The sequence below is a fragment of the Ranitomeya imitator genome, chromosome 4 (assembly GCF_032444005.1).
Source record: "Ranitomeya imitator isolate aRanImi1 chromosome 4, aRanImi1.pri, whole genome shotgun sequence".
Lineage (NCBI taxonomy): Eukaryota > Metazoa > Chordata > Amphibia > Anura > Dendrobatidae > Ranitomeya > Ranitomeya imitator.
The window spans coordinates 365004328-365021865 of NC_091285.1; the positions used below are offsets into that span (position 1 = coordinate 365004328).

Below are 17538 nucleotides of genomic sequence, written 5' to 3' on the forward strand. Positions count from 1 at the left end.
TGTGCACGATATCCTGAAGCCCCATCATCGCCGGCAGCTTCTTGTCTTGCACAGCCGTGGCGCTGAATGATGATGTCATTCAGCCGCTGCTGTGTGAGACAGGAAGCGCAGGCAGGAAGCAGGACAGATCCATTCCCTGCAGCTCCGCTCCGCTGCCATTTTCTCCTGCAGGCAGTGGAGCTACAGGGATTGCTCCCTGCCCACCGCACATGAGGGCAATCTAGCCAGTGGCCCCCTGAAGCCTCAGGGCCGGATAAACTGGCCAGATTGCCGTCAATATTAGCAGCTCTGCCGGCAGGGACAGTTTTAGGCAAAGTGGGGCCCTAGGCAAAGTTTAAAATGGGGCCCCAAATGCTAACATATTACACATCTCACAGAAGCATTTCGGTTGTATATACTGATTGTATGTGCTGAGTTCAGGCGCTAAATGAGTGTGATGGACAATACTGAAGTCGTTCAACGCTTGTTTACCGACCTCTTTACACCAACTGAGAAAGAATGATGGGGACAGAATGATCACTAATATATCACTAACAGATCACCATACAGTATCATGTTATCAGCAGCATATCTACAGTTTACACCGGCGATGTGCTGCTGAGAACAATGATTTTTGTTCTGGAATAAACAATCCAATCACTCGATGAATATGCAGCATTTTGTTTGTTTAGTATCATACACCCCGTAGTCCTCCACATATTATAATGTGCACCATAGTCCTCCACATTGTAAAATGCACACCCCATAGTCCTCCATATAATATAATATGCACCATAGTTCGCCATATTGTTATTATTTATTTATATAGCACCATTGAATCCATGGTGCTGTACATGAGAAGGGGTTACATTCAAGTTACAGATACCACTTACAGTAAACAAACTAACAATCACAGACTGATACAGATGGGCGATGACCCTGCCCTTGCGGGCTTACATTCTACAGGATTATCGGGAAGGAGATAGGTATAGTATAATATTCTCCTCAGTCCTCCATATAGTATTATACACTTCCCATAGTCCTCCACATAGTATAATATCCTCCTCATAGTCCTCCATATATTAAAATACACTGCTCAGCCCTCCACATAGTATAATACACTCCTCATAGTACTCCATATAGTATAATGTACCGACATAGTCATCAATGTAGTACAATTCACTTCCCATAGTATAATGCACCACATAGTTCTTTATATAGTATAATGTATTCCCCATAGTCCTCGATAAAGTATAATGTAGCCCACATATAGAATAATGCAGCCCACATATAGTATAATGCAGCCCACATATAGTATAATGCAGCCACCCCATAGAGTATAATGCAACCACCCCACAGAGTATAATGTAACCCCCAATAAAATATAATGCAGCCCCCCTCATATAGTATAATGTAGCCCCCCTCATAGAGTATGATGCAATCACCCCTCATAGAATAAAAATATATAATACAGCCCCCCATAGAATACAATATAGTCCAACTCCCCCATAGAATATAATGTAGCCCCATCAAAGAGTATGATGCAATCCTCCCTCATAAAATCTAATACAGCCCCCCATAGAATATAATGTAGCCCCCTATAGTATATAATACAGCCCACCTCCCCATAGTATATAATGCAGCCCCCCATAGTATATAACACAGCCTCCTCCATAGAATATAATGTACCACCCATAGTATATAACACAGCCACATAGTATATAACACAGCCTCCCCCATACTGTAGAATATAATATACCCCCAATATTATATATCACAGCCTCCCCCATAGAATATAATATACCCCCCAACAGTATATAACACAGCCCGCATAGTATATAACACAGCCCGGTAGTATATAGCTATACTGACCAGCGGTAACTAACTTACTGCTGATCAGTGCCACCAATGTTTTTCACGCTGTCACACAGATGACAGCATGGGAAACAGCCAATGTTTGAGGTGCTAATCCTGAGAGAAGTTCTGGAGAAGTCAGTGTTTGCGGTCCATGTGTTTGGTACAGCCCCAAACTTTACTGTTCGGGTTCGTCCATCACTAATGATGATTTCAGCATTACTACATTAATGTAAAGTGTATTTGTTTTGGCCAGATAAACTGACACTCATACCACTGTGTGTTGTAATAATTGCTAGTAGATTTATAATCAGAATTAGCTGAAATAGGAGTTTATAAATATACAGTAAGTGAGAATATATTTTTTTTTTAATTAGATTACGGCTAAAGATGTAAACTCAGGGAGGCGGTAATTGGGTTTAGGCATTTAGATACACAGTTAGGGCAGTAAACTGAACCTATCTAAGGTCACACACTGAGTATTTGGTCAGTATTTTACATCAGTATTTGTAAGCCAAAACCAGGAGTGGGACAATCAGAGGAAAAGTATAATGGAAACATATGCACCACTTCTGTATTTATCACCCACTCCTGGTTTTGGATTACAAAAACTGGTATAAAACATTGAGCAAATACTGAAAGTGTGAACATGGTCTTATGGTCTGCAATTTTCAATGCTTGTTAGGGCACAGGACATCACTGATTATGGTGGACTTAGAGGGACCAAGGCTTGGCAATCGCTATACAACATCTATCCCATGGTTTAACTTCACGGACATTTTTGTCTTTTTCAACCATACTATGCCAGGTTATTAATCTTTTGGTGATGTGTGAGCTGGTATTAAGATCCCTGAAATTGCTGGGCAAATGCAAATTTCATGGTGTCTATGCAAATGAGCAGTACCCTAATGAGGCTTAGAAGACAAAATGCCAAGCCGGGAACAGCCTGCTGTGACATCCATATGTGCCAAGAGGGCATAAGAAAACTGGATGCCTGAAAGGGCCAATATCTTGAACAAGTTCAAATCATATTCACACCAAAGTTTGGCCGTACATTTCACTTATACAATTATTTATCTTTGATGTAATGAATAGCATAGTGAGCATAAGAATCCACTTCCATGAAGAGTTGGAATGAATTGTGCGGTTTGGCTCATTACCAGTTTGAGCATGTTATGGAATTATTCAATAACACAACTTTGGCTCGGGAAGTAGCGGTAGTAAATCAATACTATTTGATCCTATTAAATAACTGCACGACAGGGAGCAATTCCAGGTTAAATGGAACATTTACCGCAGAGCTCAATCATACAGAACACCGATTATTATTATTATATTAGGCCAACAAAATAAGGTAGGTAAAAACTATTGCTGGATGGGAATAATCATTAATATTCAATTCTCCATATTAAATTGGTTTTATTTGCAATTTAAAATTGTGTTTGTTTAACCATCATGTCACTAAAGTGTTGCCTGCTCACACAGAACTATTTTTTCCGCACATAGTGTAGTAAATGCATTTGAGCCCAGGCAGCACCAATCCCTATTCATCCTAATACTTATTCCTTGCAATGAGCAATTATAAAACTACTTTATTATTGTAAATTTCTCTATTCTTTCATGTACTGTATATTCATCCATCTTAGATATTCAAATATTGTCACAATCTAGCTTATTTGATCTCTTCTATCTAATAACATATACACTATATTATTTACATCTCAAATTGTCCAACTTCGCACATAAACCCTCAATTATGCATGGACTACCAACAAGGAACACACAACTTTCAAGCTGAAAGCATTGTTCCTATGGGACCAAACAATGTACTCGTACAACTCTTTATTGGCAATTATTAGTGGCTTTCATAATCAAACGATACTCAGATTCACAGTTGGGCCACTGGCTTCTAAATTAAAATAAAGCACTACAGGTTAATGCATTATTTAGCATCACACTGCTGGATACTAAACATATTTCTGCGCATCCAACAGTTTCTATATCACAAGCAGCAGCATACGTCTAGGCTGCGGTTTCTCTGTAAAAAAAAAAGCTAAAAACAAGGATGAAGAAAAAAATAAGTGAATCAATATTAGGTGCAGGATAAACTAATAAAGCAAATGCATTGGACACACTTAAGATGCATGCGGTTGGTTCACACACAACAATTTTTGGAAACTGCCAATAAAGAAACTTAAGTGTCATTTTTCAAAAAAATACTGTGCTCCCAAATTCATCTAGACTGAAGTTTTGCAAGACTGTACTAAAGTAAGACTATGTCAGCATCCCCCAGAAACCTTGAGCGTGCCTCAAAGGAGCCATTCACTTGTGTTGTAGACAGACCTGACAAGGACTGGTGTAAAATCTCCAAAAATCACAAGATTCTTGCACAACTACAAGTTGCACAACAATTTTGTAACATTTCAAAGCAGAAAAAATTTCACTAGAAAACTGTTGAAAACTGATTGAGTAGAAACCAGTTCACTCAAAGTCCTACTGATGACTTGACTCGCAGGCAATCTGGTGGACTTATTACCAAGACTAATCAAAAAGGGGTATTTAAAGATACATAAATTATATATATATATTTATATATATATATATATATATATATATATATATATATAATTCACTCATCCACTGTATAATGCCATAGACTTTGGAGCAGTTGCACAGGTACCCTGCCACTGCATTCATTCTGTTCTTCCACTTTATGGGAGGATGAAGGATATCAATCCCCTGTTCTGGTAGTCATGGGGGATCCGTGGCTCCCTACACCACTGTGATTAAGGCTAAAAGGGAAAACAGTGAATAGGATGCTGCTCTAACCCTGCACTGTGGGCTTTACAGTGTCAGCATCTTGCAGGAACCGCGAGTCAGACCCCCACGTATGAGAATGTAATGACATAACTGATTGATATGCTGTCACTTTATGAGATGGGTTCAGAAACATAGCTGTTGCACAGCTCCTTGTTAGGTCAGGATCAGTGGAACACTAACATGAACTTCTTGGCCCCAATGCAAAATTTTAACACTTACTATGTCCCATTTGAAAACGTAATATGCTCATCTCTGGCCTTTTTAAAGAGATCTGTCAGCAGGTGTTTGCCACGTCAACAGCTGCATGACGTTGAGGCCAACAGCTATAGTGTACATTTATTGCACTATTAGATACCCTCAGGGTTGTCAATGAAGTATAGCTTGGAGAGTCTCCCGAAATACTAAAACTTAGCTTTTAATCAAATACTTAAAATATGGACCATGACAGTACCGACCAAAACCACATGAATAAAGTGCTCGTGCATAACAGTGCTCAGATAAAAATTGGTTTGATCTCACCAATGTACAGATGCTTTTTCACAGCGGGTTCATCTCAGCCCAATAGCAGGATCAGATGTCCACAGGGAACAAATGAAGGGGATATGGTTTCCCTATTCCCTGTCGTGCCCCTGCAATGCTCCTGCCCTCACAAGGACAGGCCCCAAGTATAGCCTACTAGGGGTTAACCAACCATACGCAAAAAGGGAAGTGATTTTTTTTAATTTTAAATATTTGATTAAAAGCTAAGTTTTAGTATTTAGGGAGACTCTCCAAGCTATACTTCATTCGCAGTTCTTGCTGAGCTTAGAATATTGAGTCCTGTATAAACCCATCCACACCCCTGATTAACAGCTTTCTGTATATAATGTTTAGTGCCAGAAAGCTGCTAATCAGTGCTGGAGGTGTGGTTGGACTAGGGGGCATGAGATACTTAGTCCTGTAGTGATAATCCCCAGCTGATAAATCACTGATTTTATTGAAACAACAAAACACATTCCAATAAGTGTTACAATGCTGAAATGAGGGTCTTTTCCCTTATAGCTTGGTGCTTTCAGAATACATAGCAAAGACCTGGTTACAAATTCCCTTTACACGCAAGGGCTCAGTTATGACTACTACCTTTGCATGCCTTCTAGCTATGCCCCAGGTCAGGAATATGTGTTTTATTCAGTTAAAACCAGGACCCAAAGCGTAATCATAGCATAAAAAACAACAGTGACGTAAGAAAATCCGCTCTGCTCTATGTGTTCATGGTCTGATAATATGGCTTCTATGCTCTTGTACAGTAGAGGTGGGTCAGAGTCACAGAATGCCTGGGGCACAGTACAACGAATTGAGGCAAGCCCCTAATGAGCTGACATTAAGCACTGCCATGGAGATACATACTTTAAAAACAGCAAGCCTGCTAGGAATACCAGATGTGCTGTCCTTTACAGCATCACAAACAATATACTTAACAAGATTACTAACATCCTTATGTTGCTGGATTAGAATTTCGCGATCCGCAATTTGCATGTGTGAAAAGAAAGATCAAGGTGATCCATATGGCATCATACTACTAGGCATTTATATAAAACCAAACCCACACACATATATATTCACACACACACACACATATACATAGGTATATATATATATATATATATATATATATATATATATATATATATATACACAGTACAGATGTACAATTTTCATAGTCATTAAAATACAGAAAAATCTTTAAACGAGAAGGTGTGTCCAAACTTTTGGTCTGTACTGTATATATATATATATATATATATATATATATATATATATATATATACACACACACAAACACATTATGTGTTCACACATTATATTTACACACACACGCATATTACAATTTACAAGAAAATTCAAGAAATACCATGATACTGCAACATTCAGAATCCCTGATTTTAGGACGCAAGTTCTTCTTAGCAGGTATAAATTTTATTCTATGTTGACAAAAAGATTTTTTGACAAGTTAGTGTTATAAATGCTCTTACCAAAGTGTGAAAAAGAAAAAAAAAATCACACACAATCTACTGCCCCCAAGTGTTAAAAGTTGGGTATTGAATACATATGATACAATGTTACAGGCAATATTCTTCAGTCAAGACACGGATTTCTTTCAGGCGTTTTCATCCCCTTATAGAAATCTATTCACAATAAACAGTTCCCAGCTTTCCCAACTCATTTTAGCCTTTTATCTCCATCTCTACTTTTCTACAAAGAACCATCTATGATTTATTTCGTGAGCAAACATTTATTCTTTCTTTCTGCGTTCAAAGCATAAAATGTTGTAAACAGTCATTACAAGTATTAACGGGAAATCAACAGATAAAATAATCTATTAGCTACTATCTAGAATTCTATCGTGAAAGAAAAATGCTTTTGACATTCACATGAATTATGGTTTCGAGAACAAGTTGTGTCAAAGTTCTCCCAAGTATAGAAACGCGTTATGATCCATAGTACATGCCTTATAAAAACATGGGTAAATCATCTAATTAATAAAAAGATTCAGGAGATGTTTTATATGTAAAAAAAAACTAAAGACCTAAAGTTATTGCCTTGTCCTTGCTACTGCAAGAGTCAGCGTTCTTCTACTATGATGTATAACCTTCTTAGCATTTACTGCATGACATTCATCCTTATGATTAGGTTTTCAGACACAACTGATTGAAAGGAAGAGGTTTTGCCACTGACACTTTTTGCAAACAATTGTCATCTGTGTCAATGTTATGGTAGGTATTGTACGGTAGTATGCGCCCTATTCCCAAACAGGGGTGCAGGCAGGGCCGGCGTCAGCACCCGGCACACCGGGCAAATGCCGGGGCCCTGGGGAGAGGGGGGGGCCCACTCATGCTGTCATAGATACAGCTGGGAGAGCAGAGCAGGAGATAACTGCTCTCTCCCCCCACAAAGTCACTGCTGGCTGCTTTCTCTTAACCCCTATGTGCCAGCTCTGACACAAGCATCTTCTCACTCAGTCAGTGCAGCCAGGCAGGCACACATAGGGGTTAACAGAAGGCAGCCAGTGTGACATTGTGGGCGGAGAGAGCATGTTCTCTGCTCTCCCCCCTGGCTGGCTGCAGACAGTGCTGAAGTTTATCAGGCAGATTCCGGAGGAGCTCCGTCCTACCAGTGCCTGAGTGAGTGCAAAGGTATCCAGCAGTGGTTGCAGTTGTGGCTCAGTCTGCTGCTGTCTGTCTCCGCTGCCTAAAAATGTGGGTGATGTCTGGAGGAGCAGCTGGTGGGGTGCAGCCTGCAACCTGTAGCCGCCCAGCTCACCCAGAATACATGCATGCTGCACCAAACCTGCACCAGTGGGGTAGGAAGAAGCTTAACCCCTTCCCATCTGTATGAAGGTTATTGCTGAACCTTAAAGATAACAATCCGACCCGCATAAATGGGGTTAACCAGATGCCAGGAGGAAGGGGAGCTGCTGCCATGGATAAAACTGAGCTGTGGGCTGTATGTTGGGGCCCCGTGGCCCCAGGCTGGTGACTGGAGGGACTCTGCCCAGTGCTGGCATGTGGGTGATTTCTGCTCCGGAGTCTCAGCTTCTCTCCTCCACATCACACTGTGCAGTCACAGCAACATTGGTTGTGTCTGTCCAGGTCCCAGCAGCTGCCACTGCTCCCACCAAGGACATGGCATCACTTAACCCTTCCCCTGCAGCAACCGGCAACAAATCCACATTATTCCTTGATTAAATCAGGTTCCAACCCAATAGAGGAGCAGACATTTCCTGCTGCCATTAGGGTCCAGGAGGGGGTGACATTGGCTGCCCTGCTACTCTGTAGTGGGGGGTGACAAGTGTAACATGGGGTAACGATGAAGGAGAAATGCACAGGATAATAGTGAGCGCGACAGAGGGCAGTGTATGGTATGGAGCAGTCAGGGGTTGGGCTGCAGGATCCCCCCATACTGTACATGACTGCCCGGGACAGGGAGGCGTTTAATGAGCTTCTAATGACGGGGCACTAATTGGGTCATTAGGGTTTGTGGAAAGGATTTAGCATCAGGTCCCTCATTAATGCCCGAGCCGCCTGTTACTTTGTAGCACAGATCTGTTGGGGCCGCAAAACCAAACAACGTTGTTTATGTAGAAAAGTCTTTGTTTCATAGAAAAACTCAAAACAGAAAAGCACCTCTCCTGTATATATACACTGCACAGCACCTTTCCTCCTGTATATATACACTGCACAGCACCTCTCCTGTATATATACACTGCACAGAGCCTTTCCTCCTGTATATATACACTGCAGAATCTACAATAGCTGTCACTCATGTAAGAAGTGAAATCTGGCATTGTACTATACATTTCTCTGCTGTATCTGTGCATCATAAATCGGGGTATGCGTTAAAGGGGGGGGGGGGGCACTGAGACTCTTTCGCCCAGGGCCCTCGAAAACCTGGAGCCGGCCCTGGGTGCAGGAGAAAACCATGCATCCTACAGGAACAATGAAAAGCAATCTAACTGATCAGAGCCTGCTTGATAGAAGTTTTCATCATATAGGGAATATTTACCCAGAACGTTACAAAAATTAAAATCTATGAAAGCATGTTTACTTTCTAAGCAGATCGGCACATACTTTGTAAGCATATAGGCATATAGCCTTACTTCCAATCTCCTATTTTTTTATTTTTTTAACATCAAAAGAATAGCGCAAGGTAAACTTGAATTACATTCATTGCAGTGAGTGAGCTTATATGTGAGCTTGTACTGGTTATAGAGTGTGTAAATACTAATAATGCAATATTGTACTAACAACGTCAAGGTCAAATAATAATCTCCATACTACTAATTTCATATAATGCCAATATTAGTGTCTAGCTTAGGCTGGTTTCACATTTGCATTCAGGATGGCTGCGTACTTCCTTCCCTCTTCCTCCTTGAAGCTCCGCCTACTTCTGTATGCGTCCTGCATTTCCCTGTGTACCTATCTTTAACGTTGGGTACGCAGGGACATGTATGCGGATGCATCCGCATGCAGCGATTTGATGTGTGCGGCGACCGCACGAAAACGCAATACTCAATAGAGTTACTGATTGGGGGAGAAGGAACATATTGCAAAACTGAAGAACTGCCTCAACTTACATGTCACTAATAAAATACATAAGGCAAGAATCTAGGTTTGAAGGGGTATATCTCAAATATGACATGCCTACAAAGTAAGTTAGTCAGTCAATCTCAGATGTCCATTTTCAAAGAAAAACAATGGAAACCGTAGTTCAATAATGGATATATGAGGAGGGGGATCTTCAGATGATCATTTTGGAAGTTTTGGGTTAGCCAGGGCTTCCTAAAAGTGGGACTTAGGGTACTAATATCTGACATCTTCACAATAAGTTTACAGTGTGGCCAAGCTGAAGGGAAAGCAAGCTGAATGTTTGATTTCATAACCAGAGGTACAACCAGTGGAAAGAGGGAGATTTTATTCCGACTGTATTGCAATCTAGTGCAACCACAATCGAGTAACTTCTGGAGACATCTCCTACAAAAAGACATAGATAAAATAGTAGCTCTGTAAAGCACTATGGAATATGATGACGATAAATGTGTAAAATAAATATAATGGAGTGGATGCAAAGGTACAAGAATGTAAGGTCTCAAGGACAAAACTAATTGGGAGAGACAGAATTTGCATAGCCTGGAGGAAAGATGAGAAAGGTGGGGACACAAAACTTCTGAAATGTGAAAAAGTTTAAATAAGGTTCAGGAATAAAATGTTTTCAGTGAGAAATTAATCCAAAGAACAAGCGGCACAACCTGAAATTACTTGGGGGAGAGGAGAATTCAGAAGCAATGTCGGTAATCTTTCAGCAGACAATAAGCAAATTTGAACATGCCTGAGATAAACCTACGTCTAGCCCAAGATTAACATTCAAAAATGAAATTATACCGCAGCAGACTAAAGGACCATGTGTTTTTTTTCTGACATCAGTCTCCCAAACCTACTTTATTACATCTATGTTTCTAAAAACACACAGGACTTACGGTATATTTGAAAAATGCTGAAACGAAATGGAAAATAAGAGGAATTTACATAGCTAATCCACAAGCAAGCAAACTTCTCAAATCAAAACTTAAAATTATCATGACTCCCAACACACTACCTTGATAAGTGAGATAACCTTCTGTAACCAGGTAAGGGGATTAAAATAATTTAGTATTGCACAAAGCATTGACCAATGGAAACTTAGGTCAAATGATACTTTTTTATGCTGCGATATCCCAGTGTGGTGTTACCAGTGTTACAGCAAACATTCTGTGAGAGTCGGTATTTTCACTTTGCTGATTATGTGTAATGTTACAGCATCAATGTATATGTTGTTCTGTGTGATGGGACGTTTGGAATGTGCATCTTATTATTCACATTTGTTACATTAGCACTTTAATAAATATATACACTTTTTGGCACGTGTCACTTTATGTGGCATCACACAGAACCAATACTAGGGAGGATTTCTGCAATAATTGCACATCATAATAATCTCTGTGACTTGACCTTTTCTGATACATATCATCTTATTATCATTGCTGCCTTGCTACTTTAGTATTTTGTATATTCTGACTCAATGGCGCATGTTACTTTATGTGTCGTCATATGGATCAGTTGTATTAATCTTTTTTGTAAATAACCCCTAATCCATTCCTATATTACTTTAGATAACATCATGCATTTGCTCTTGCTCTTGTGATTTTTCTTTCAGTTATGAAATTTTATAACACTAATTATAAATATAAATATTTTATTTAATCACAAACATCAGTTGTGTATTATACTGATAGGTTACTATAGTCTTTTTGGGTACACAATTAAATTACCAGTTTTGAATATTTGATATACAATGTGCTGATTTATCACAGTCAAGGCAACCTATGCTAGATCGGTGCATGGTTAATTGATTAAATCCGTTTTAGGGGAGAGAACCTTCTAGGCTAAACTCGCTATCAAGGCAATTACTGTGTAAATTTGACTGTGGTACTTTGAAGGCATGCTCTATTAGGTTAGGGCTACACTAACACTGGTGACAATCCAGTAAGGGTCCGGTAGCACTAATCAACCACTAATCGGTAAACCTTTACTGATCAGCGATTGTTTAATAGCCCATTTACAAATAGCACAACACAGCAAACGACAACAAGTACTGAACATCTTTTACTGGCTCAGTGCACATAGATGCCATTGTTCTATTTTTTGCATTACGCAAACGATAATATCACATGATGAACAAGCATCTTGCTCCTTCATTGGATTACTGGCAGCCTGTTTACACAGCAAGATTATCATGAAACAAGCGTTATTAAAGGTACTGTCACACTAGACGATATCGCTAGCGATCCGTGACGTTGCAGCGTCCTCGCTAGCGATATCGTCCAGTGTGACAGGCAGCAGCGATCAGGCCCCTGCTGGGAGATCGCTGGTCGGGGAAGAAAGTCCAGAACTTTATTTCGTCGCTGGACTCCCCGTAGACATCGCTGAATCGGCGTGTGTGACACCGATTCAGCGATGTCTTCACTGGTAACCAGGGTAAACATCGGGTAACTAAGCGCAGGGCCGCGCTTAGTAACCCGCTGTTTACCCTGGTTTCCAGCGTAAAAAAACAAACAGTACATACTTACATTCAGCTGTCTGTCCCTTGCTGTCTGGTTCCTGCCTTGACTGCTGGCCGTAGTGAAAGCAGAGCACAGCCACAGCAGTGAGTCACCGCTGTGTGACTCACCGCTGTGCTGTGCTTTCACTTTCACTTTGCGGCCAGCAGTCAGTGCAGGGACCAGACGGCAAGGGACAGACAGCTGAATGTAAGTATGTACTGTTTGTTTTTTTACGCTGGTAACCAGGGTAAACATCGGGTTACTAAGCGCGGCCCTGCGCTTAGTTACCCGATGTTTACCCTGGTTACTGGGGACCTCGGGATCGTTGGTCGCTGGAGAGCGGTCTGTGTGACAGCTCTCCAGCGACCAAACAGCGACGCTGCAGCGATCCGGATCGTTGTCGGTATCGCTGCAGCGTCGCTAAGTGTGACGGTACCTTAAGGATGCAAGTTTACTATTGTCTTTTTGTGCAAATTTCCCTTAGTTTGAGAACTATAGTAGGACAATTATAGACCTTTGGTTATAAAAAACAGTCAGAATGCATACAAGTTGCATTAAAGGCTAAAGGGGGTCAAAGCCCTGTGCGACTTTCAATTTGTGATAAAAAAAAAATCCAACAGTAGGATCCCTGTCACAACATGAACCAATCTCCAATCATTGGATGGCACACTGATTATCATGTAGGCAACCAGGTGTTCACATGGAGACGTTTCTCTGATTCAAAGACAAAAGAGATTATTTTTCAGACCTTCTGCAATTGCCTGACTAATTGTGCAAGTTTGGACTTTGGATACTGAATGACATGGCCAACACCAAAGAAAAAAATAAACGCAAAGAAGCACTCCCATGAACTTTTTGTTTTATCCTAAACATGTGTATGTAATGTATTGACGGTGTGATAATATTCTCACCTACCGTCTTCTCCAGTATCCAGTGCTGCTTCACTCTTCTCATGAATGATATCACCGATCAGACTCTCCAGGTCAGACTGCGCTATGTGTGAACCGGAAGTAACTTTTACAATGTAAGAATCAGAGAATCAGAACAAGGTTCCATAGACCTACACTGTAAAAGAAACTTCTGTCCCACCAGAAGAGTCTGCAAAGGAGTGACGTGACTCAGAAGAGCAGAATGGTGCTGCATACCCAAGAAGGCGGCGGTAGGCGAGTATATTAAACACACTCTCTATACTACATACACATACACGTTTAGGCAAAACAAAAGTTCATAGGAGTACTTCTTTAATTAGAAGTGTCTGTGACACATCTCAAGGTGGAGACCCATTTACACTTACTGATAGTGACCATTAAATGATTGCCGATCAGCTATACACATGCTTATTGTCCTTCAATAAATGGTTTGTTTAGACAGGCTGACCAGAATTACATGTGCACAGAATGATCGTTAATACAATTGTTGGAAGCTAACAGAATATCATCATTATTAATAGCACATCTCCTGTTTAAGAAGGACATTGCCCTGCCAATAACGAGGGTTCTAATGCTGGCATGAAAGCGCCAATCACCCTACAAGAAGTGTTTTGCTAGTTAGACAGGTAATTGCTGGCGCGTTTACACAAGCTGATAATCTGAGAATGAGCAACAAATGCTTGTTCTTGATTATTGGCCTGTATAAATGAGCCTTAAGATTCAAGAACAGAGTTGTACAACAGTCACCAAAGACGAGCAACAGGGATAGGTTACTGCTACAAAAGAAATGTAGGGAGGCACCATTCTACTGATAAAACTACTGACGATTATTATATAAAGAAGAAACATTTAAGTTAATGAGAACTAATAATTAACAGACACAGTTTTGCTGATGCTATAGCACTAACAATCTTGCCAGGCTTTTGTAATGTCCCAAAATCTTTATTATAGTTCATAAAGCTTAGGCATTAAAAAAAAACAAAAAACATGGACTTTTTGCAGCCAAAGCGTGATACATAATTTAAATATATTTGCATATATTAAAATAATCTTTTACATTGCAGAATTCTCAGTAACACAGTTTCAGCTATTATGACAGCGAGAATGAAAAACTAACACAGGTTATTTATCACAAGTGAAAGACGAGCAGCAACACAGTAATGAATCAAGTGTCGCAGAACTACAGCTGGCCTAAGAGAAAATACTTTATAAAGCCATGTATTAGTGGAATATTTCATACTCACGTCAACCGTATTACAATATCAACAATGCAAAAATTACTAGATATACACTGTCCATCAGCTAAGTCCTTCAGTGTGAGGTTACAGCAAGTATGAAATGTAGTAGTAGGTAAAATCAGATTAGTGGAGGACAAAGGCCACGTTAGTAGGGGGGCAAAGGCCACGTTAGTAGGGGGCAAAGACCACATTAGTAGGGGGCGAAGGCTACATTGGTAGGGGGCGAAGGCCACATTAGTAGGGGGTGAAGGCCACGTTAGTAGGCGGCGAAGGCCACATTAGTAGGGGGCGAAGTCCATGTCAGTAGGGGGCGAAGGCCATGTTAGTAGGGGGCGAAGGTCACATTAGTAGGGGGCAAAGGCCACGTTAGTAGGGGCGAAGGCCACGTTAGTAGGGACAAAGGCCACGTTAGTAGGGATGAAGGTCACGTTAGTAGGGGGGCGAAGGCCACATTAGTAGGGGGCGAAGGCCACGTTAGTAGGGGGCGAAGGCTAAATTAGTAGGGGCCGAAGGCCACATTGGTAGGGGGCGAAGGCCACGTTAGTAGGCGATGAAGGCCACATTACTAGGGGGCAAAGGCCATGTTAGTAGGGGGCGAAGGCCATGTTAGTAGCGGGTGAATGCCACGTTAGTAGGGGCGAAGGCCACGTTAGTAGGGGGCGAAGGCCATGTTAGTAGGGGGCGAAGGTCACATTAGTAGGGGGCGAAGGCCACGTTAGTAGGGGCGAAGGCCACATTAGTAGGGACAAAGGCCATGTTAGTAGGGATGAAGGTCACGTTAGTAGGGGGGGCGAAGGCCACATTAGTAGGGGGCGAAGGCCACATTAGTTGGGGGGTGAAAGCCTTGTTAGTAGGGGGGTAAAGGCCACATTAAGTAGGGACGAAAGACAGTTTTCTGAACATGTGGAATTACCCAGTAAAACCCTAAGTAGAGTTTGGTTTAATTTAAATCAGAAGTATTTAAAAGGGAAAATTATTAAAAAAAACAAACAAAATAAAACAAAGGAGCATTTTATTAGTGAAGACTTTCCTTCAGACTCCTCAGTGTATCATTTTGGGGCCGTTGTTTGCTGAAGTACAAAGTGAAAACCTTTTCTGAATCCTCACTGTCAGGCCCTTCTGAATATTCTTTTGGGTTTACTGCATTAATTTGGAAAGGGTAGTTACTGTATGTCATTTATGTGCAGCTCTTCATTCAAACCTTGTGTGTAGGCTTATCTTGTCAACATGAATTAATCCATTATCTCTGCCTTTTTTTAAGAAGCCTGTAACCATGAAAATCATAGGTCTGCATTAATGTGCACTTATCCTTAAAGCAGCATGCATAGATGTAGGAAAACTTAGCTTATCTTATAACTTTCAGTTATTGTGACCAATTCTGGTCTAAAGGTCATCGCTATGATCACAGGTTATAAATATGTGAATAAGCCGCAAATATTAATTGATTGGATCAAAAGAAAAAAACATTATGAACTTACTCAATAAAATAGACTTCCCCTTTTTCGGTGTATGCCATCTCCCAGTTATCAGGTAAGGACCCCAGTTCATCAATGTCTTCAGGCTTCAGCTGTTTCTTCAGATCCATGCTTTCCTTTGACTCATCTGGCTGGCAGTACAATGGAGCAGAATAAGGCTGGGATGAATTCTCACCTGAGGCATCTGTACTCTTGTCTTCATGTTCGCTTGACTCTACATAAGACATAAAAATACACATTTATCACCTCTGAACTCCATTGCTCCTCTGGGCATTACAACATGCAAATGTCCTGCGACAGTCAAGCCACATCATTGATGTTTAATAGATAACCAGGAAAGCTTGCTTTACTAGAACAAGATTTTTGAAAATTGGTCAAGTTATCTTTAGTTATATATATTTTTATGTATAAGTAAAACATGTGTGAAAGTCTGACTTTAGAATAAGACAATAATTGTACAGGAAATAAATATATCTTGGTACCGTGTTAGCCAGTAGATAGAAAAATATTTAGAATTGAGAGTCCTCAGTGGTTGATACCTTTTAATGGCTAACTGAAAAGATGGTAACAAATTGCAAGCTTTCGAGACTACACAGGTCTCTTCATCAGGCATAGACTAAAACAAATTCTGGAGAATTTCGAGTAGTCTCGAAAGCTTGCAATTTGTTACCATCTTTTCAGTTAGCCATTAAAAGGTATCAACCACTGAGGACTCTCAATTCTAAATATTTTTACAATAATTGTATACATTAAAAATTTAGAACGTATGCTTTGAGAGCCATATGGTTTTGGATCTCTCTAGGTTGATTTTGTTTTGCACATACTGTCTGCTAGTATTAGACTACCTTTATATCATAGTTTTTGAACATTTTTATTTGCCCTTATGGCACTTTGATTACACAGAGCCTGTACAGAGTCACTGCAGCTCTTTGTGCTGTCACATGTTGCCCCAAAACAATGCTTTTAGGGCACAATACTATCAATACTTAATATGGCACTCAGTAGGACATGCAATGCATGTATGCATGTATGTATGTCTGTCTGTCTGTCCATGAATAAAATTCAAATAATGTGCAGGGCCTGATAAAATTATACAGACCGTTAACAGAACTGTTCTAATTGAAAAGCTTATTACATTTCTTTTTAAATTATTCGGCTCCAAAAAATCTCCTGCCCAAAAATATATGCATTTTCACTGAAGAAGCAGTATGGCAGTTAGGGTAACTTTGTGAATGGCATCAAATTAAGGCAACTGATGCATTGGCATGTGTCCATCATAAGGACATAATGCAAAAAAAAAAAAAAAAATCTACATTTTTTTTGTGTCGAACTCTGTATTGGCAAGTGCAGCCCATCTGAGCTTTCCTATATGGTTAAATAAATTGTATGCTGATGCATACATGAATGCTGGCTGCCAACAAGACATTTTTGTCATGTCTGGTGAATGTAAGACTTTAAAAATGTTAAAGTACTGTATATAGGGGCTCCTAGTGTATATGTTCTGCCTTCTGCCCTGTGAATTAAAGGCTGTGAGAATGTTTAACTGTTCGGTAACGCCTGGTGTATCATACTATATGTTCATTTATTTTGCCTTCCATCTGGTGAATTTGAGTCAAACAAGAACCACT

The 17538-nt window shown here is 40.3% G+C and overlaps 1 protein-coding gene across 4 annotated transcripts in view; it reads right to left on the reverse strand.

Annotated features, from left to right (window-relative positions):
• Positions 1-17538, reverse strand: part of MAGI2 (membrane associated guanylate kinase, WW and PDZ domain containing 2) — a 1646639-nt gene that overhangs the window by 628933 nt on the left and 1000168 nt on the right. For all 4 annotated transcript variants that reach the window (XM_069765141.1, XM_069765140.1, XM_069765143.1 and 1 more), the window contains one exon: positions 15914-16124. In XM_069765141.1, coding sequence (XP_069621242.1) covers positions 15914-16124 — 211 coding nt within the window. The remainder of the gene's footprint in view (positions 1-15913; positions 16125-17538) is intronic.